The following is a 21,203-nucleotide window of genomic DNA, read 5'->3' as shown; positions in this document are numbered from 1 at the left end:
TATTTAATTGGAAAATCTTATTCTCATTTATTTATTAAAACCTTTTTATTTTTAGAAAATATTATTAATTTCTTTTATTTTAGAGTAATCGTAAAGTTAAACATGAAAGTTCCAATTACATATTTCGTCCGACAAAATACCTTTGCCATTACATGAATAATCATCAAATTTTGTCGCATTCATTATCATTGAGTCACATAATATTCGCTATCACATCAAATGATATGTGTGGTTGTAATACTTATAAGTGACATGACAAACATCATATCTCAAGATTCATAATTCCTAACATATGGATAACACTTTTATCTCCATGGTCATTGGACAAATATTCTTCTTTGTAATTTTAAAAAAGTTATATGTTTTTTCCCACTTTGTCAAACAACATTATTATTAGGTCACGTCACATTCACTATTACATCAAATGACAGGTATAACTATAATACCTACAAGTAATATGACAAATTTCATACCTTGATATCCATATCCTTAAACAAAGGGGCAACACCTTCATGAACACATGATAAATACTCTTAATCAATTGCATGTAAATACCCATTTTTGTAATTTCAAGAAAGTACATGTTTTTCACCACTTCACCATTTTGTCCGACAATATCATCACTAAATCATGTTACATTCATCGTCACATCAAATGGCTTGTGCAATTGTAAAAATTACGGGCAATATGACAAATGTTGTGTCTTGATACTCACACATCCTACACAAAAGGACAACATCATCATGAACATAAAACAAAGATTCTTTGGTCGAACATGTATAAATATTCTCCTTGACAATCTCAATACAATACTTATTTTTTATCTCTTTATGTTATTACTTTGTTGACTTCAAACTTAAGAGTTAAAGTCCATTTAGATATGCATTCTCACCATGGACTCAAAACAAGAAGATATTTTCTAAATCACCATGTATGACATATCATTAAAGACTCATGAAATACTCCCATCAACCTATTTTCCCTGTTCACTTTAAAATTAAAAAAAATGCATTGCAAAACTACAAATGTCTATATATATATATATATATATATATATATATATATATATATATATATATATATATATATATGTGATCATTAATGATTGAATTAATAAAATTTATTTTGTACAAAAGTTTATTGAAGAAAATAACCTTACCAATAGTTATTCCTAAAATAATTTAGAACTAGTTTGTTTAAGTTTAATTTTTAAAATAAATATTTTTTTAAAATAAAATAAGAAATTTCATGGTTTTCTGATGTGTTTATTTAAATTATTTTTACTTAAAATAAGTATGATTTGCTTCTTAAAAAAACATATATAAAAATTATATTTTTTTTTAAAGTTTTTTTTTTTAAAAAAATTCCATTAATCTTTCTCTAAGAGATAAATTAAAAAGAAGTTGAAAGAAAAAAAAAATGAATTTTTAGAATAAAACGTTACCCTTTCTTTAAAAGAAAAACTCAGCATTATACATGTTTAGTCAAAATTAGCCTTTTTTATATAAAAAATAGAGTTTAAATTGTGCTCACTTGAATCAAGACATTTAGTAAATAAGAAATAATTATAATTACATTTTTTTAAATTAATAATAATTATGGATTTAAATAAATTATATTGATACTATAAATGTTTACATTTCACCATTCAATTATAAAGTTGTTGTATATAATAAAATTATTGATTTTTATAATGATTATTGTAAAAACCACATTTTTAATCATTTATAATTAATCCATATTATAATTTTTATTAAAATTAAACTATAATCAATAATATTATAAAAAATTTCAAATGTCGTCACGCATAAGCTGGAGATGAATAATGTTTCAAAAGTTTTTTTTACTCACTTTTCACTTTTGTTATAAAAAAAAATATCGTGCAATACACGGTTGCACTGCTAGTATATAATAGTAATATTGTAGAACTTATTCGATTTGAAACTGACACCTAAATCTTGTATATGATTATCAAACATTACATCTTCATTCTGCCGTTAACGGTATGTAGGTGATTTTAACAGCACTTATTTTTAAAATATTTTAATGGTTAAATATTCATGAATGGTTTGTAGCATCCTCCATAAACTGTAAACCCAAAAAGCACACCCACGGAGGAATGAGGTTTGATCCTCTCCATTTATTTTTCTCTCCCTTTCTTCTGTTACTAAGCTTTGAGAAAATAAATATTACTTGTCGTACAGTGTGCATCATCTTCATATTTATTTTTCTAAACAGAGGAAATGAAAGAAACAGAGGGGAAAACAATGGAGAGTATCTATTTCGAGGAATGGGGCAAAGGTGGGTTGCAACCGTCACTTACTAACAGCTGCAAGTATTTTTACTTACATCACCACCTTTCTTTCTTTTCAGTCTCCTTTCTTTTTAGGAAGGCATAAAATAAACCACATTAACATTTATTACCTATTGTGTCAAATTAATTCTTATGGATTACGTGTACTTTAAATATGGATTTTCTTGACGCTGCAAACATGGGAGTAATTTTGCACATATTTAGTCAAATGAGTGGTATATATATGACTTCTATTTTCTTTCACCTTGAATGGAAAATTACAATTCTAGAACTTCAATAATGTATTTATGAAATGCTTAATACTAGGGTGGACCAAAACATATTTGGAGGGTCATTCGTTTGTATTTGTTGGATATTCATATATATATTTTTATCAACAAATGTTAATATATAACATTATTTTAGTTTTTATAATGAAAAAATTTAAATTTATAATCTTTTTTTTTATCAATAGATGAATCTTATATGTGTAATGTAGTTTTATATGGTTAGTTGTTAGTATTGTTACTTTAGTATTGTTAGTTGGATATTGATGCTATTTATCTCCCTTGTCTGTTTTATTCTTTCTTTCTTTTTCGGTTACTATGGGGTTTGTGTGCTCCGTCTATGAAGTTGGATTGCTGCAAGAAACATTAATTCTTGATATAGGTTTGAATTGGTACAACACCAATACACCATCCATAATATTCCGTGTTATTTGCTTTCAAATTAATGTCAAAACTTTCCAAGTTGGGGGTACTTTGGTGAATATCCTGCAAGTAAAACAGTTTGAATGCTAAAGCAATACAGAATCTTATGCTAAAAGATTACTTTGAACCAAACAGAAATTTTCTTTCCAAGATTGCAAGTTGCGCGAATTAAGCTTCTACCTCATTTAATACTTACTACTATATAAATAAATATATACATTAGGTGTTTTAATTTTTTTTAATTTCAAAACAATTAATATTTTAGCATTTCAAAGTTTAATTAATATTATTTTTCCAAATATATTCTTATTTAATATCTCATCATTAATGATCCAGACATTAAGAATCACGGCATTAAATAAGGATATAATAGTTTAAATATAGTAGTAATATTTTACTTCCATTAAATATTTTTTAAACTATATGCATTAACCTTACGTTAATGGAGACTAACTTAATATTGACATGAGTCAAGAGTAATTTTTAAATCAAACGGGATAAGAGTGTTATTACCACTAACTTTAGGAGAGGAGATGACGTAAATAGTTGTCATTAATTGTTCTACTATAATTTCAAAGTAGGACAAATGTCAGGATACGTGGGATTCCTTTAACTTCTTAGAAGTTTTTGTCCAATAGAAAAAAGCTTTTGAAATAAGTCTGGCAATGTCAGCTAAGAAAAGGAAAATAAGGGAGGGAATAAATGAGGAAGGGAACGATCAACGGAAAAACCTTAAGCCAGGTCTTCTTTGTTCAATCTATGAGATAATCAAGTGCTAAATGAGGAAGGGAACTTACTTATTTTATGTTAAGAACTAATATATTCGTGTTAAATTTCTCAAAGACAATATAACCAAAAAAAATAATCTCAAAGAGGAGTCTAGGAATTTACTAATTTTTTATTTGGATAAAAATTTACTCATTTTTTAGTTGCACGTTATTTTGATTTTGCATAATAAATAATATACATTATCGTGTATAAGAAAAATGGGCACGGTACATATGTCAATGTAAATTAGATCTCTTCTTGAATCTGCACCACATTCCATTTTTGGTAGGAATGAATAGTTGGCCCCGTAACTAGTTCCACCGATTCAGTTCCACGTCAAAATTCTGCAGCAGCAGAGTCAACGCTACAGTGCACTCCATCAGAGCAAATTGGTCCCCAACACATTTTCGTGGTCCGCCACCAAAAGGCAAGAATGCAAAATCCGATATAACCTGATAAGATAAACATTTCTTGTCAATGCCCAAGAATGAGTTAACACAAAAAGAAGAAAAAGGAGCAAGAAGCAACCTCGTTCGGATACAAGGCTCCAGGACTTCGAGATGGATCAAGACCACCCCATCCTTCAATTTCTTCATTCTTGTTTTGCACTAGAAATCTCTCTGGTTCAAAGTCATGAGGGCGGTCCCAAAAATATGGAGATCTATGGAGATTATATACCTGAATATAGGAACATTTAAGGGGCCATACAAATAAATGAAGCGAAATTGAGCAAAATAACCACAATCACAAGACAAAAATGTTGTTGTATTGAAGTTTTGATGGTAAACCAAGTTATGAGTACCCTCTTGATTTTTTTTATATAACAAAAATGGCTAGCAAGGATAGATTATTTGTTGGGAAAAAAAAAAGTAGGTTACTGCAATACTAACAAACAAAGTATTAATGGCAAGTCTTGGATCCCGAAGGTAATGGCCCACCTAAAGGATTGCCTATTTCCCCACGCAAAAGTTACAAACAAAAAACTGCCACAACTGTGTGGGGGTAAACTCCCACACGGTACCCCTCTCTTGGTTGTTAAGAAACTGTAAATTAAATGTGCCATTCTGATTTACAAAAGGGGACCCTATCATGTTCCTGTTTAACGTTGGAGGATTCTTGTCCATAAAATCCATGCATTTGTTCATAAAAGAAACAAGGAGCCACATATGTTTGTACTCACAGAAATGAAGACATCAGTCCCAGCAGGAATTGCATAACCATCTTTATCACCTTTGTGCCCACCTGGAGAAGTGACGTGACATAAGTCCACAGATACAACATCTCAAATGGAAGCAACATATAGAAATTAACTAGACAGAAAAGAAAATAGTCACATTACTCAGTGAACACAGAAATTGTGGATCGTAAAATCTCAGCTACAAAAAACAGATTCCTAGTAAGTAAACTAATTTACAATACTGCTTGAAAATGATGCATGAGTGATAAGATGTCTAAACAAAAATAAATCTGTTTGACCTCGTTCACTAATTTACAATTTAAAGAATTTAGTTAGAATAGACTGACAGTGTAAATGTATTTAACACTATCATCCAATTATAAATTGCCATATGTATAGAAAGATTATTGATTTTTCTAATTATTACTTTAAAAGTCACATCTAAGGTAATCTCTATTTGGTTACAATGTGAAAATCTTTACACTGACAGCATGAAACCAACACTCTAATTTAAAACTATTTGACCTCAATCTAAGGAAACTCATTCTGTTTGGATTCCTTACCCATTTTAGCACCTTCTCTACCTAGCTTCTTTTTTAGGCTTTCTTGGTTCCTTTCAGTTCTCCAATCTCAGAAAGTAACCCCTTAGGTTCTTTCATTCGTGAATCCTTATTCCAGTTTCTGATTCATAATGCATCTCCTAAGAGATCAGCTTTGACAGACTTTTTCTTGGAAAACAAAACCTTCCTCCAATGTTAATGCTAAGGTTTTGTGTGAGAAGCAATGAATAATAAGATAAACTAATGATTTCTTACAGGTGTATAGGCTTCATAAAGTTCTTACTGTTGATGTTTGTTCATGCTCAACTCCACAGTAGCTCTAAAACAAATAGCAAGCCCCTTTTTGCATGGTAGTTTCTGTCAGGGGAACATTGTATCCGTCCACCTAGCTTTGAACTCTGTTTCTATCAAGCTAGATGTTTCGAGCACAAAAGGGAAAAGGTGCTGTGCAATTGTGTTTTTGTGGCTAGCGTGCAGCACATTTGGCAAGAGTGCAATGCCAGAATCTATTATTCGGAGATCTATTCCACCTTATCATTTTTGTTGAATATGCTTGTTTTGTTCTGTCTCCTTGTCCCATAAGCACATGAAACTGATTTGATCTTTTGAACTGATGCATGTTCTTCATTGTGTTTTTCTTCCCTATTTCCATAGGATTTCTGATTGTTCTGCACTGTATTCTTTTTCACTCCGAAATTAATTCCTTTATCTCTATTTTGAGGTTGGAATTTTCTATATTATGTTCTATTGTGTAGGAGACTTCCAATCCACATTGCCCGTGTTAATTGGGCAAAGCATGACATCAATTAAGAAGTCCAAACAATATAAATGTTCAATCTTCATGATTGATCCATTCCCTATTCCCTAACGTTCCATTGTTCATTTACTTTCATATTGCGTATGGATGGTTGGGATTCTAAACACTTGAACAATTTTAGTACTCAATATTTGGATACCAAGTGATAACAACAATTATGTAATTTGTTTCCCTTCCATCTTTTATTAAGTAATCAATAGAAACCAATACCTGGTAAAACATCAGATTTGAGTGAACGTCTAATCAGCAAAGGTGGTTGGGAGTATAAACGAAGAGCCTCCACAACAATCAATCTAATGTACCTGAAAGCATACAATGTATTTAACAAACTGTATTACTCTAGTAGCTGAGTTGGTACAGCACTACAGAAGAATGTGATATTCCCTGAAAACACCCTACAGTTAACTACTCAACTCCGACATTAAAACCTTGCTTTGCGAGAAAAGCTGACTGATTATAAAGTTCACATCAAGAAAAAAATAATTGAAAGTAACTACTTGTAATGTTTGTCTTTCATGTAGATGTGCCAATTTGTTATAAATTTAGTTAATCTTTCTGAATTAAAATAATGGCCATCAAATAGGTTCCAGTGAATAAAAAAGGTAAATATGAAATGGAAACCTACTGCAATTCTTTAAGTGATTCAAAAGTTGGCCTTCCCGTACCCAGCACCAAATCTACCTCTGCTTGAGCCTTCTTCATTTTGTTAGGATTCTGTAATAAGGAAATTCGTAAGCATTAAGATGGTGTTGCACAAAGAGGAAAGTCAGAAAAAAGTCATAACAACCAACAACCTAAACTTATCTATCATGAACAGGCACTTTCAGATATATTAGACTAGCATACTTGAGCTAGGAGGAAAACTGCCCAAGTAAGAACTGCAGCTGTTGTTTCATGACCAGCAATAAGCATCGTCATTAAATCATCCCTCAACTGTCAAGAGAGAGAAAAAGTAAACAAAAGCCTACTTTGACAAGCTACCTGAAGTGAAACATATTGTCTAAACAAGCAGTTTTACCACTTATCGAAAGGAACTAAATGTTAGCCAGGATAGTTATTTTGTAAGCATAATGGATTAGGTATAGATATACCTGACGATCATCAACATCAGCACCCCGCACATCAACAAGGAAACGCAAAAGACTTGCATCCTGTAAACTCCTATCTTAATAAACTTGGTGGTATTTACAGAACTCCTAGTTTTCAGGGAGTTCTTCTGATAGTTTAACATTAGCAATTGACATTAGATCCATTAAGATAAACACACCTTCAAATTTAAGTAATCCCTCTGCTGCAATTTCTCAACATCTGTTTCCTGCAAATAGAATGTAATCAAGACCATGTCATGTACCATCAATATAATGACAGTCTAACAATGATAATTATTCCTGCAGTCAATCATAATATTCAACCATGAAATCGAAGTAGTATCTAATCTGTCTGCTCTCTTTTGCATTTCTGATGAGTCCATCAAGACAAGTATTGATGACCTTTAGGTCATCCTGAAACTTTCTTTGCCTTGGGATTATCCACCTTGCCAATGGAATTTTCCAATATGGAATGTAGAAAGTGGATCTATGTTCAGCTTCAAAAAGAGTGCCATAGACTGCCTATAACAGACTTAAAAGCAGAGGATATATGAGCTCTCCTAACCAAAGGTAAACAGAACAAATAAAAAAGTAAGGTCTTGAAAATCATATTCCCAGCATGGCCTAAAATTTTGAGAATTAACTAAGGTGTATTATGTACTTATATTGATGATGATAAGTCCTTTTTTACCCACACAATTGTTTGTAGAAAACTAGAAATTATCTTCAACGTGTAAAATCAAGAGATTGAGCTTCTGGAGTACATATTAATAAAGAAGTACACTAAATAGGTAGCTAGACACTTTTAAGGAGGCCAAATATAAGAAAGAAAATTACCACGTCTACTTTCATTTACAATCAATACATCAATATACACTTGAAATGCATAACCTTTAAGTCAAACCTTAATAACTGGAGATTCTTTGGTGACAGAACCAAAGTCATAGTTGAACACACCGATCCCAATAATATCAAGAGCCAAACTAGAAAACTCTGCCTCAAGATCCAATTCAATTGAGTTAGGTCCATCATAACCCTCTCCTTCAAGAAGCTTATTAAACTTCAATATTGTTCGTTCTGATTAAGTTGTGAATATTTTGACCATAGCTTCCAAGTATGAGTTATGGAAAGCCCGAGCAATGACTGCATATTTTATAAATATCAAGTAAAAGAAAAAATAATATTAGGTTACATTCATAAAACACTTGACATTATTAGCACAGGAAAGACAAGCTATTGAAACCACTGATTATTCTTTAAAAGTTATTTAGACTCATAAGTTGTAACAGAATGCTGGTATTAATTTAGTTAATTACTGCAGTCCAGAAGAATTGGAATGATGAGCTCCATACATTTAATTTGAGAATGATATTTGACAGATAGGGGAGAATGTTTAGGAATTGGAAGTTTGACTGTTTGAGGTTCTTTGTAAGCTCTAATAACACTTCAAGCTATTATCATAACAGATATTTTTCTAGGAAGCAGTAACTTAAAAATATAGGTTAGCAAATATCTTTTAACAGTTCCAAATCCGTAAGTAACTCGTCAATATACCAAATTTGGATGTGTAATCTAGTCTTGGATGTGCTTACCACGGACATACAAAATATTATCCCTAACGCATAATATAGTTTTGCTCAAGGAATCAAGGGAAGCAATTTACTTTAAACTTGAGCTTTGAAAACAAATTTTGGAAATAAAGGGTTTTCACTTAAATAGAAGTAAAACAAAGTATTTGCATTGCAATTTTAGTGAGAGACAATAGGAATAATACTTGGAAGATAAAATGAGAGAAGATGTCATACCACAGGTTTCTAAGTTTAAATATCTTGGATCAATATTACAAAATAATGGGAGAAGTTAGTGAGGATGTCACACACAAGATAACAGCAAGATGACTAAAATGGAGAAAAGACACCAGAAATTATTTGTAATCGCCAAGAACATCTCAAGCTCAAAGGAAAGTTTTACCATGTTATACTTCTGGCTATACTCTAAAGTGGTGAATGTTGTTGGGCTTTAAAGGAACAAGAGAAAAAGGCGGAAGAAGTATAAATGAGATTGTTAAGATGGATGTATGTCCACACAAGAAAAAATAGGAAATGAGTATATATTGAGAAGATATTGGTGTGAAATTGATTGAGGAAAAGATGACAAAAAATTCATTAAGGTGATTTTGACACACTCTAAGAAGGCCACTAGAAGCACCAGTGAGAAGAATAGACTGCATGGTTTTTAGGAAAGGGAGAAAGAGAGACCAAGGACATTGGAGAAATTTGTTAGAGGGATCTAATGGTGAATAATATCTCTGAAGATTTGGTCTTTACTCGAGCCAAATGGTGTCTAGTGATCCATGTAGCCAAATTCAACTAGTGGGATTAGGCTTTTGTTATTTTTATTGTCATTTATGGTACTTTCTTTGTTATGTTATTTTTCCCTATAAAGAAAGCGTATATCAAGAGAGAGAAAAAAAATGGAGTATCAAGAATCTTCTTACTTCTATAAGCTACAATGATAATGAGAGAAAGAGAATACATCAGCTCAAATGAGCATCCCAATCTCTTCGCAAATATAACATTTGAAAAATCCAAGAGCAGAAACCCATAAAGAGGCTAGGAAAACAAGCCTATCTTGTAAAATGTGTGTCGCAATTGCTCTCAAAGGCTAATAAACCAAACTCCAGAAAAGAAGCTAGTGCTGCTGAAGCACCTTTTTAGTTTTAATACCTTCTAGCTCCCAAAACTTTATGAATGGGGAAAAAGACTTGTAAATTGAACAAAGGATCAGATGCAGAGTCAAGGAGATAAAAGGGGGAGAAAGTGACAAAAATATTAAATACAGTTTCTACACCTCTTCTCCTTTGCTTCCAAGTATCAAGGTCTGCTGGTATGAGTCCTTTGCCCATTATTGGTTCTAGGATATCAGCAAGTACTGCCTAGTTTTTTAATTAACAAGCAGATGCACAAATTAGAGAAATTTTGAAGATGATTTTAAAGTGAAATAAAATATATATACTATTCAATAAATAGGCACATAAATTTGCCAGAAAATCAACATATTCAAACTAATGAGGGATAAGCAGGGAAGGAGTTAATTTTATCATGAAGTTTCTTAGTTAGAAAGAGGGTAGACAGGAAGCTGGTTGAAGGATAGAGAGTTGTAGTTTTGTTGAAGGAAACTACAGTTGAGATTTGAGAAGCTGGACAGTGTTTTAATAGATAAAATGCAAGTTGGTAAGAGTAAAAGAATACTCATCACAAATCAAATCCAATTTCAATTAGCTATCAAGTATCACTGAAAACATTCTGGTATTTTCCATTTCATATTTTCTGGATCAAGTGAACATAAGATTAATTGAGGGTAAATTTGCTAGGCACTGAACTCAACTACTCAGTTCATTTCAGTTATTGGAATAGCCAAAATAACATTTTGGTCCTTTCCAGGTTCAAACTTCATATGAATAAAGATCAACAGAGGATTAATTCGCTTAATATGGAGTTCATACTTTTCTATTCAAAAGGATGCCACAAATAAACAACCTCTCTGTCAATGGGCTGAACCAAGAGTAACAAAAATCAAGCGAAAGCTGAGATCATACCTTGTCATAAGAAAATGCATTTTCTCGCAGAATATGTCTAGCAACTATGGGATCTGATACAACGACAAATGCTTTTGGTCCAAAGGCAAGTTTATACACCGCGCCATGCTGCATCATGTTCAATAATATCCTCAGATGATAATTAAAATAGGAATGATCGAGTAAACTAAAAAATGATGGAAAGAGTAAACAAAACAATCTGTGTAATTTTATGAGGAAACTATATATTCTCATATATAACTATAAGTTAACATGCATTGAAGTAAAAGCACCAAAATACAAAAGTGATTTTTTTATAGGCAAATATTAGTTTTTGTTAGTGAGAGGGATTCGAACCCACAACCTCTCCCTCCCCTTCTCCATTCAACCACCAATCAAACCTTGAACTCCATTCAAAAGTGAAAAATTAAAACAAACAAATATAAGAATGAAAACAAAAAGGATAAGTGAAAGTGGAAAAAAAATCATATATAAAACTTATGTAAAGTGGGACACAACAAGTTCATGATCTATGAAGCACGGACACTTCAGCCCTTTGCCGTATCCGGTGTCCGACACGCGTCCGTGTCAGTGTCCGACACCGACACGACACCCGTATTACGTTTTATATTTTGGACATTACAGGTGTCCACGTGTCCGTATCCGTGTCGTGTCCGGTGTCCGTGTCGGTGTCGGTGCTTCATAGTTCATGATTGAGAAAAATGTAAGTACCTCCAAGAACCAATCATATAGTGAGAAAAAGAGAGGTCGGCCAAACAGATGTGAGACTGCACCTTCAGCTATGGGCATAGACCCTATACTTCCACCACTTAACAAGTCCGTAAGGAGGTTACTTGCGTTGTCCAGCAGATTTCTGTTTGATTTCCTCTTATCGGTATTAATTGATTGGCATCTACATTCAACACAAACATAGCTTAAACATAGATTAACAAATGGCATGCTCCTTCAAAGCTCTGAACATAAAATTAACATTAAACAGAAAAGCTCTTGTGTATCGAGATTTGAATAAAACAAAACATTAGGAATTTATTTACTTGTTGGAACAGTTAAAATTTTCAAATATAACTACACTTACTAGTTTCTATCACGATTAAGCAGTTGGTTTTGTTTTTGTATAAATAAACTAATTTTGTAATACTTTTATGAATAAACCCTCAAACTGTCTTTTATCTATCTTTCATTTCTGATACCATACGATATAAGAAATTTTTGCTTCCATGCCTTTTGTTTCTTATTGAAGCTAATTTTGGTTCTTCCTGATGGTGTGAATAGTGTCGTTAGTCCTCGCTTTTTGATGAAGGGCTCGAGGAGGTGTGTTGCGAGTCCCACAGTGGTTAACGAGCATTGTAAGTTTATATTATTGAGTAAGACACTTCCTTATGAACTTGTTTTTAAAGGGACATTTTGGATGTCTGGTTTGAGTATCGAATACAGTATTTGTTCAATAAAGTGTTCTTATTTTTTGTTTTTTTTTACTTCCGTAAAAATTTTCTTTATTGGCTAATTAATAATTTACATGTACATGTACAGATAGAGTTAGGGAATTGAGGCAAGATGAAAGGCCTTGACATAGTTATTCTCAAAATTCTTTCTCTCAACGATGGCCATTGGTGGAGTGAAGATTGATAGGACGTTTTTTTTTTTTACTTAAATTTTTCCCTTGGATATGAATGTATTACAGATATTCATGTTTCTCTTCATTTTATATAATCCAAGAATACTTTCTCATTCTGCATTTTTACTATCAAATAATCATCTCTTATTAGTAATATAATTTCTTTAATTTTGTTTGATGGAACCACTGCGCATGAAGGGAGTTTGCTGCTGCTGATGAACATGATACCAGTAAGCCATCAACCATTTGCTTTGAAAATAATGCAGTGAATCAATCTTCATTAGATGCCATAAATTCTATTATTGACAGTAAATACATTGCCTCTCTAAATTTGGCATTTGAAATTGAATTTTTTTGTTGATTTTTATTTGATAATTTTTTTACTTAATGTAGTTCTACTGTTATATTTAGGGGGCATTGCATAACTAATATGTGAGTATCATGTGTCTATTTGTTCTTTCTCTTAATGCATTCTTTTAAAATGTTAAAAGCTTCATCCATTGAACTACATTATCGGACTGATTATTTTTGCTTTGTTCTTTATGCTGTGCTGCCACCATTCATCGAAGCAATTGAACAAAGCATGAGTCTCTTTCTGGAATTTTAATGTTTCTCAAATGTACCTCACAATACATCTAATCTTCAATTTTAATGTGCAAGAAAAATCATTTCAATTTAAGAAATACAATAAAACAATATTATAATGCAACTTTTGTACCTTGGACCCACGAAAATTGAAGAGTAATGATTGTTACGTAAATCACCCTAAAGCAAGCATGGGTCCCTTTCTGGTTTCTCTCCAACGGTTGTAGTTTCTTTGGTGCAATGCTTTTATTGTCCACGTAAGAAGAGCAACTGCTGTTGGAGGTGCTCTTAGTAGACAAAAATTATGGGTAAGTGTTTTATAAACAATATTTTTCATCATGTTAGTTGCCTCGTCATTGACAATATATCAATTAGAAAAAAAATACGAAATTTCGTAAGTTGGAGTTAAAATAAGTGAGAAAAAACTTTAGGGACATATTTAAAAGTTAGGGAGTAAAAAAGTATAATTAAGTTTTTTTTTTAAATCAATCTTACTATTACAACAAAATTAAATTATAATTTTGATTCTCTTATAATTTTAAATTTGACTTTTTTTTCATTTTTCAAAATAAAAAATTTTAATATTTTATTCAAAATCAAACGTTTATTTTGATATGACATATTAATGTTAATATGATACTTATGTAATAAAGATTAAAATAAAAGAATAAATAAAATTAATCTTAATAGGAGTTAAAGTAATTATCTTTTATTCAAAGATAAGCTAATAGACCCACAAAACACTTATTTTACTTAATTAGTTTTATAAATACTATTTTATATGTATTATTAGTTAATAATTATTATTTTTTTTCAATTATTAAAAATTATAAATTTTAAAATATATAATATATAGATATTTTTAATTTTATTTTATATCATTTTATAAATTTTAATTTTAATTTTATTAATTTATAATTAAATTTCATAGATTAATATGCATAAATTATTTTGTAAATTGATTTAATATATAGATTCCTTTTATTCTAATTATATAAATCAATGTAATTACATCCATTAATATGTAAATTATACACATTAAATAAATTTATTTTAATATATAAATTATTTTATTCTAATTATATAAATGAATAAAATTTAAATATTTAATTTTTTAGAAAGCTTATATGATAATATTTTTGTTTTAATTATAAAAATTATTTAGTAAATAATTTTTTAATATCAATTATATAAGTTAAGAAAATTACATAAATTAATTTGTAAATTATTTATGTTATTTTATGTAATTTATAAAAATTATGTAAATCTATTTTTGTATATAAATTTTAATTTTAATTATAAAAAATATTAAATTTATGTAATTTTAATAAATTAGATGAAATATTTTTTAAAATAATCTATATATTAAACTTGGCGAAAACGAGGTTAATAAAGATTAAAATTTGCACGTGGTAGTAAAAATTATAGTTGAAGTGGATTTAATTAATCCAAAGGGAACCGAGAATAGAATAGATTAAAGCGGAAGTTTTGATGTTGCGGTTGAATTGGTGGGAGTGGCCGTTAAGTCCTATTTCTTCGCCTATTTCTATTTTTCCACTCGCCACGCAAATTTCTCTGTTCTGACTGTGCCGATGAAACTGAAACATGAAGAATCATCATCGTCTTCTTGTTCATCTCCCATCAAATTCCAAATGTTAAGGCATCAATGCAATACCAGCATTTTTGGCCTCTCCTTCTCCTTCATATTCTCCCTATGGTGCCTCCTCTTCTTCTACATCAAGCTTCGCCTCGTTCATGGCACTGGAGGTCAGGTCACTTTTTTTTTATTTTCATACATTGCAATCATATATGCTCATGCACATGTTTTTTGAAACGATAAATAACTTATAATAATACTTATTATTCTTATCAATAACCATGTTTTCTATTGAAATATCTGGTCTTGTTTTTGTTCTTTTGCAATTATAGGAAATGATAACGACCATGCATGCCTATTATTTTGTTCCTATTAATGTCGCCGATCCTTGCTTGATGTTTTCTCAAATGCAGCTATGTTAGAGCTCAATGAATCAGGTAGCTCCAACAACAGTCTTGGTCAGAAACTTGCAAAACCCTCCTACTCAATTCCTGAAACAACTAGTTTAGAACAAATGTTTTGGCACGTTTTAGGCAATGGTAGTAATTTGGTGTGCAAACTGCAGCCTCCACAAGACGTAAAGAAACTTAACCAGATTCCTGATGAGAAACTTCATCACAATTACGATGAATTTCGAGCGCAAGAAAAAACAAAGGGCATGAACTCTGCGCTTGTTAACATAACTCACAGGCTTGAATCTGATGGTTCTGTGTACAACTATGCCTCTGAGTCCAAAGGTGCAAAGGTGGTGGCCCATAATAAGGAGGCCAAAGGTGCAAAAAATATACTTGGGAAGGATCATGACAAGTACCTCAGAAACCCTTGTTCTGTTGAAGGAAAATTTGTTGTTATTGAGCTCTCAGAAGAGACCCTCGTTGATTCCGTGAAGATTGCAAACTTTGAGCATTATTCTTCCAACTTCAAGGAATTTGATTTGGCTGGAAGTTTGAACTATCCAACTGAAGAATGGAACATGCTGGGAAACTTCATTGCTGCCAATGTCAAGCATGCACAGATCTTTAAGCTGCCTGAACCCAAATGGGCAAGGTATTTAAAGTTGAGCTTGATTAGTCATTATGGATCCGAGTTTTACTGCACACTGAGTGTTGTGGAAGTTTATGGGATCAATGCAATAGAGCGGATGCTTAAGGATCTAATTGTTGCTTCTGTGGCATCCATTCCTGATAAGTTGCCTGTTCATAATATCACTGACACCTCTTCATTGAAATCAGAAGATGGTCAAATTGACAGAAATGGAAAAAAAGTTGATACTAAGAATGATACTGTGGCTGCTGAGATAACAAGCAATGATACTGCTCGGGAGTTTGACACAGAAGCGGTAAAAACAACAATGACTGCGAACTTGATTCCCGATCCTGTATTAGAACTTAGACAACAGCTAAATGGTAGGGTAGCTGGTGACACTGTTCTGAAGATTTTGATGCAGAAAGTGAAGTCAGTGGAGGTAAACTTATCTTCCCTTGAGGATTACATCAAAGAATTGAACAGCAGACAACGGGTTAAAATACCAGATCTTGAGAAAGAGTTGTCCAGATTATCAGAAAGCCTTGGACAAAGCAAATCAGAGATCAAAGATCTCTGGCAGTGGAACACAAATATGGTAGGTTACCTTGTGCCTCAGTGCCTGTACTTTTCCTCTTTTTGTGTTTTCATCATGTGTCACTCTCAATTTCTCCTATGCATTTACAATTCTTGGTCTCTTTCATTTTCCAGGAAAAAGGAATATCTGAGGTTGAGTCTTGGAAAGATGCTGTCTCATCTCAACTTAATGAAATAGCCAGAGAAAATAGCATGCTAAGGTTAGTATAGATCATTTTGATAACATTGATTAAAAGCTATCTATCCCATTATTGGTTTTTCAAATTCATGTCTTAGAGAATCTCCAATGGGAGTTGCTCATGGGGTTCTTTATTAAAAACTAGTTCTTATATAGTTTCACTGTTGGAGTAATTGACATGGGATTTTTTTGTTTTTGTTTATATAAGCAATGGTTCTTAAGTCTTAACTGTTCTTAAGAATTGCGAGACAATCTTAGAACCCATTTTAAGTTCTTATGGATTGGACCATACAAGTGAAAACTTGTTAAAATTCTTAAATCTCACGTGACATTTTAGGGCTCACCAAAAGTAAGTTAAGATGCTATTATAACAAATTTGAAATCAACTCGTGTAAGTTATTCCTATCCCTGCTTGCTCATATTGTTGACGCTAACTTGGCAAGGGTTAACAACCCTGGTTTTACATCATTTTGTAATAGAAGATTGCTTTTTCCTTACCATTGCTTCAGTGATATTTCTCTCTTTCCTATATACCGTTTCTCCGGTCTGGTGATTGACATGTCATTCATACACTTTCATTTCAGATCAGATGTTCGAAAGGTTGCAAGTAATCAAGTAAATATGGAAACCAAAGAACTTGCTGTATTAGCAACGAGTCTTGTTTTTGTGTGCCTTGCAGTTCTCAAGATAGTTTCAGTACATATGTTGACGTTTTCTGCATCATACAATGCAGATAAGGTGCGCCAGACAATTAGAGGATGGGCAACATTATTTGTATGCTGTAGTGTAACAATATTCATTATATTGTTTTATAGATAGGCATTCTATAGTTAATATGTTTAAAGTTGTCACGTAGTAAGCCATTTTTGTTACTGTACTGCAACATACAAAAGAAGTGGTTCCAGATGCTTCACTTCCATAGGTTGCAACTATGCAGTGAGATGCTGAACTCTTTTTTCAGTGCCTATTAGTTCATTACTTGTTAGTAGTTGAAAAGATTTTATGCACAGAGAAGTTTTTGTTAGTATTAATATTTGACAACCATTATATGTTTACAACGTTATATGTATCTACACTAGTTCTCTTCAGCAGCAACATGTGCAAAAAATGAAAAATAAAAAAAGACTACCTACTTATTAGCAGAGCCATTGAGGTATCAAACACTAATGTGCAAAAAGGGGAGTAAACTAACATCAAAATATCATCTTGCCATCCTATTTACCATGTCCTCCAAGTTCATAGGATAGCACATTTTAGTGTGCCGGCCATTCCATATATTGTCGGCCAGAATGGCATTCACTGCATCAGTTGGATGAAACTGGTCCCACCAGATATGGTTGGAGGCATTACTGCATGCCATTTCTGGTGATAAGCACATGATCCAGCCCTTGTACTTTCCCAATCCACAGCAGGCATCGCTCGTGACGTTAAAGCCTAATTAGGGGACATTAAGCCGAATAAGATGTGATGTTAAATGCTACAGAAATTCCCTAATAGACAGAGAGGTATAAAAACAAAAAAATACTTGTACCATAACGTTCATGATTCTTTAAAATATCCATGGAACCTTCTAACACATCACAGAAGATGATATTGGCACCCGGGAGCTCCTCAGCAAGATTTTCAACCATGTACCTCGTGAGAAAGTTAAATTCAACGGCCATGTCATTTATCTGCTCAACACATTCTCCATTTCCACTGCCGTACTGCCACAAGTAGTGAGGGGCACAGCCAATAGGAGCAAGTCCCGTGATCACCACTTTCCTAACATTTAAATTGTACAAGTTCTGTTTCATCGAAGATAATGTATCAGTTAGGAATCAATTTCAGTTGCCGTGTGCTCTTCTGTCAAGAAAATTTCGAAAAATATGTATAAAATTACATGAAAATTTTGAATATGTCTCATGTAGAGAAAAATAAGTGTTAGGTTAATCGGGCTAAGTTAATCGTGTGCAAAAAAAACTGCAAGTTGCAATGCCATGGACACTAAAGGTGCAAAAGCCCCAAGACGATCCAATAATTTACTAGTTTAGACGCTCATCTAGAGAATGAATATAAAGCATTACTTTTTATTGACATTTCTAAACAATTTCTTAACTGAACCTGCCCTAGTAGAAGTAGTTATGTACAATACAGGTACAAGCGACAATTGAACTAGATTTAGTATATAAAAATAATACAAACAGATGAAGAGGGCATGCTCTGATTCAGTTAAGGTGGGGTGAAAAATAAAATGAAAAAAGTTGGAGAAAATAAAATTGTTACGTAATAAACATGTCCCAACCTTTTTTTATTACTAAACATTACATTTTACATAAAAAGTTTAAATAAACTCAATTTCTAAGAGTTCCTTTTTTTTTATTTTTATTTTATTTATATGGACTAGCTCCCATTGTGACCATGGACAAGTATGGACTTATGTTTATGTGTCAAAAAGGGTCTCAAGAAAAAGTGTCGTTTGACACTTGAACATGACACCAAAATAAGGCATTCGAGCTTTAATTATAAAATGGATTAATGGATGAATAACAAGATTTTTTTTATATAAAAAGAAAATATAATGAACGAGAAAATAAATCTTAGAGCATTTTACCTTTATCTCTTGCTTGAGTGAAGATGCTAAAAAGTGGTTGAAATGCCAGGGTAGGTACAAATTATCCACGTTGGAGACATTGAGCAGATAGTAATGAATGTAGTCGTTGATTCCAATAGAAATATAAAAGACAGAATTGGATATGTGATTGGTTGCAGCATCCTCGCCCATGTTCAATATAAACTGCTGAAGTGTGTCTGTAAATTGCTGAATTTGCTGAGTGAGGGAGATGTGCTGACCCTGCACCAATTTACATGAACTTACAACATGTTTTTAATCAGTGGGAAAGAAAAGGGACAAAAAGAAGTGAATGAAACAAACCAATTCAGAGCCACTAGAGAGAATAATGCCAGCGCCAGCAGAAGCGTAGTTTACCCCTTGAATCATATCCTCCACAGCCCCTGTCTGCCCAAGATAACTTGGCACAAAAGGGAGCCCAAGACGCAGAGCTTATCATAAATAACATTTACTTTAGTTCAAGAAAAACAATCAATTAAACTAACATGTACTACGAATTTGTTATAAAGATAGGATCTTTAATCACCAAGATAATCGACGGGGATCCTTCCATTGGAGAATCTTCCGGTGGGTTGGTGGGTGTCGAAATCTTTTCCGTAAGGAAGGTGATCGGCGCGTGCGAAGGTGCCAAGAAAATTGTTGGTTCCGCAATCAACGGAGGAGTCTCCGATGACGAACAACGCTGGCGCTAAAGGGACAGGAGAAGAAGAAGGTGCAGTTGAGGGAGGAGAAGGATCTTGGAATTGAAGCAATGCTCTTGATTCTACAAATGTGGAAGATACTACTAGTACAGTAGATAAAAGGTACACAATAACTCTCACACTCATCATCTTTCTCTTCTTGCCTTCACCCACAAATGTTTTGTACACTTCTTTTGGCGGGTAACAATATGTCATTCACCAAATGTCACAAATACCCTTTATGTCTCATCGGAGCCACAAGGAAGCCCGCTCCAATCTGGGCCAGAAAACTTCTTCGGCCCATGTCTAGTTGAATAAGGCGCCATGGGAAATTGGACCAAAATAAATAATAGATTTAAATATGTTTTTGTTACTTAAGTTATGGGTTTTGTTATTTTTGGTTTGGGTAAATTAATATTTTTTCATTTTTATGTCTGTAAATTTATATTTTTTTCAATTTTAATTCATATAAGATTTTTTTTTTTTAGTTTCTATAAGCACAAACTTCTGGACTACAAATGAAAAATTAAAATATTAAAGAAACTAAAATTAAAAAAATATAAATTTACAAATACTAAAAGTTAACAAAAAAAAACTTAGAGAAACCAAAATTAAAAAAACACCAACTTACAAGAAATAAAATTAGAAAAATAAACTTACATTAGACCAAAAATAAAAAAATGTTAACTTACATAACAAAACATATTTAAGTCAAATCAATAAAAAGAAACCCCACATTAGTCAATTAATAACTAATAAATATTAAATAAATCACCTGTTACATAGAAAAAGGTGAGGGTACGGTGGAAAAAATAGTATCTACTTGACACGTGAGCAACTGCCCACCGGCCGTAATGGTCATTAAAGATACCCTCTCCAAATTTGAAGAAACACATTTAACACAAAGTCAGAAGTCGGAGAGGGCGGTGCTACCACCCCAAAAGAATTGTAATTATTCAGATGCCATTTTTTTTTTCTGGTGGGTACTGGCTGCATACATATAGTATAGGAAAATCCATATTTTTTTAATCATCCTTCATAATATAAATATGTTTAGGTAATGAGAGTGTGTCCATGAGGCTTCCCATAAACTTATCTTGAGAGGACATAGTGGTGGATGTGGATATATTTATAAATGAAATTAAATAAAGAATAATAAGACCATTTTATTGAGACTGTCGTTGGTTCATTTCAAAACATTGATGATTGACACATGGATCATACGTGGTGGGACCAAGGGCACATGAAGTGCAATAATACAGGAAAGTAAAATTTACCAATTTTTATTTCTGTTACTAGATTACAT

General features: G+C 32.3%; 2 protein-coding genes and 1 pseudogene across 2 annotated transcripts; 1 reads left to right on the top strand and 2 right to left on the bottom strand.

Moving 5' to 3' along the window:
- Nucleotides 1-3,942: 3,942 nt before the first annotated feature.
- Nucleotides 3,943-12,066, bottom strand: LOC100789090 (cytochrome P450 97B2, chloroplastic-like; annotated as a pseudogene).
- A 3,157-nt stretch (nt 12,067-15,223) lies between these two features.
- LOC100788558 (SUN domain-containing protein 5) lies at nt 15,224-17,436 on the top strand. The gene is made up of 4 exons (XM_041015144.1): nt 15,224-16,429; nt 16,543-16,628; nt 17,191-17,344; nt 17,422-17,436. Exons 1-4 carry the CDS (start codon nt 15,224-15,226, stop codon nt 17,434-17,436), a joined length of 1,461 nt encoding a protein of 486 aa, XP_040871078.1.
- Nucleotides 17,437-17,537: 101 nt separating this feature from the next.
- LOC100788021 (GDSL esterase/lipase At5g08460) lies at nt 17,538-20,302 on the bottom strand. Its single transcript, XM_003516675.5, has 5 exons — nt 19,744-20,302; nt 19,521-19,648; nt 19,200-19,439; nt 18,138-18,393; nt 17,538-18,040 (listed from the first exon to the last, which is right to left on the bottom strand). Exons 1-5 carry the CDS (start codon nt 20,111-20,113, stop codon nt 17,808-17,810), a joined length of 1,227 nt encoding a protein of 408 aa, XP_003516723.4. The 5' UTR covers nt 20,114-20,302; the 3' UTR covers nt 17,538-17,807.
- Between the last annotated feature and the right edge of the window lie 901 nt (nt 20,303-21,203).

The sequence above is a fragment of the Glycine max genome, chromosome 1, assembly GCF_000004515.6.
Source record: "Glycine max cultivar Williams 82 chromosome 1, Glycine_max_v4.0, whole genome shotgun sequence".
Lineage (NCBI taxonomy): Eukaryota > Viridiplantae > Streptophyta > Magnoliopsida > Fabales > Fabaceae > Glycine > Glycine max.
The sequence above is the reverse complement of the archived record's forward strand: the minus strand, read 5'-3'. Positions and strand labels throughout refer to the sequence as shown.

Coding starts and splice junctions, on each gene's coding strand:
- LOC100788558 (XM_041015144.1), top strand. CDS start 15,224: ATGTTAGAGCTCAATGAATCAGGTAGCTCCAACAACAGTCTTGGTCAG. Junction 16,430..16,542: donor GGCAGTGGAACACAAATATG/GTAGGTTACCTT, acceptor TTCATTTTCCAG/GAAAAAGGAATATCTGAGGT. Junction 16,629..17,190: donor AGAGAAAATAGCATGCTAAG/GTTAGTATAGAT, acceptor CTTTCATTTCAG/ATCAGATGTTCGAAAGGTTG.
- LOC100788021 (XM_003516675.5), bottom strand. CDS start 20,113: ATGACATATTGTTACCCGCCAAAAGAAGTGTACAAAACATTTGTGGGT. Junction 18,394..19,199: donor CACTCAAGCAAGAGATAAAG/GTAAAATGCTCT, acceptor TCGATGAAACAG/AACTTGTACAATTTAAATGT. Junction 18,041..18,137: donor AAAGAATCATGAACGTTATG/GTACAAGTATTT, acceptor TCCCCTAATTAG/GCTTTAACGTCACGAGCGAT.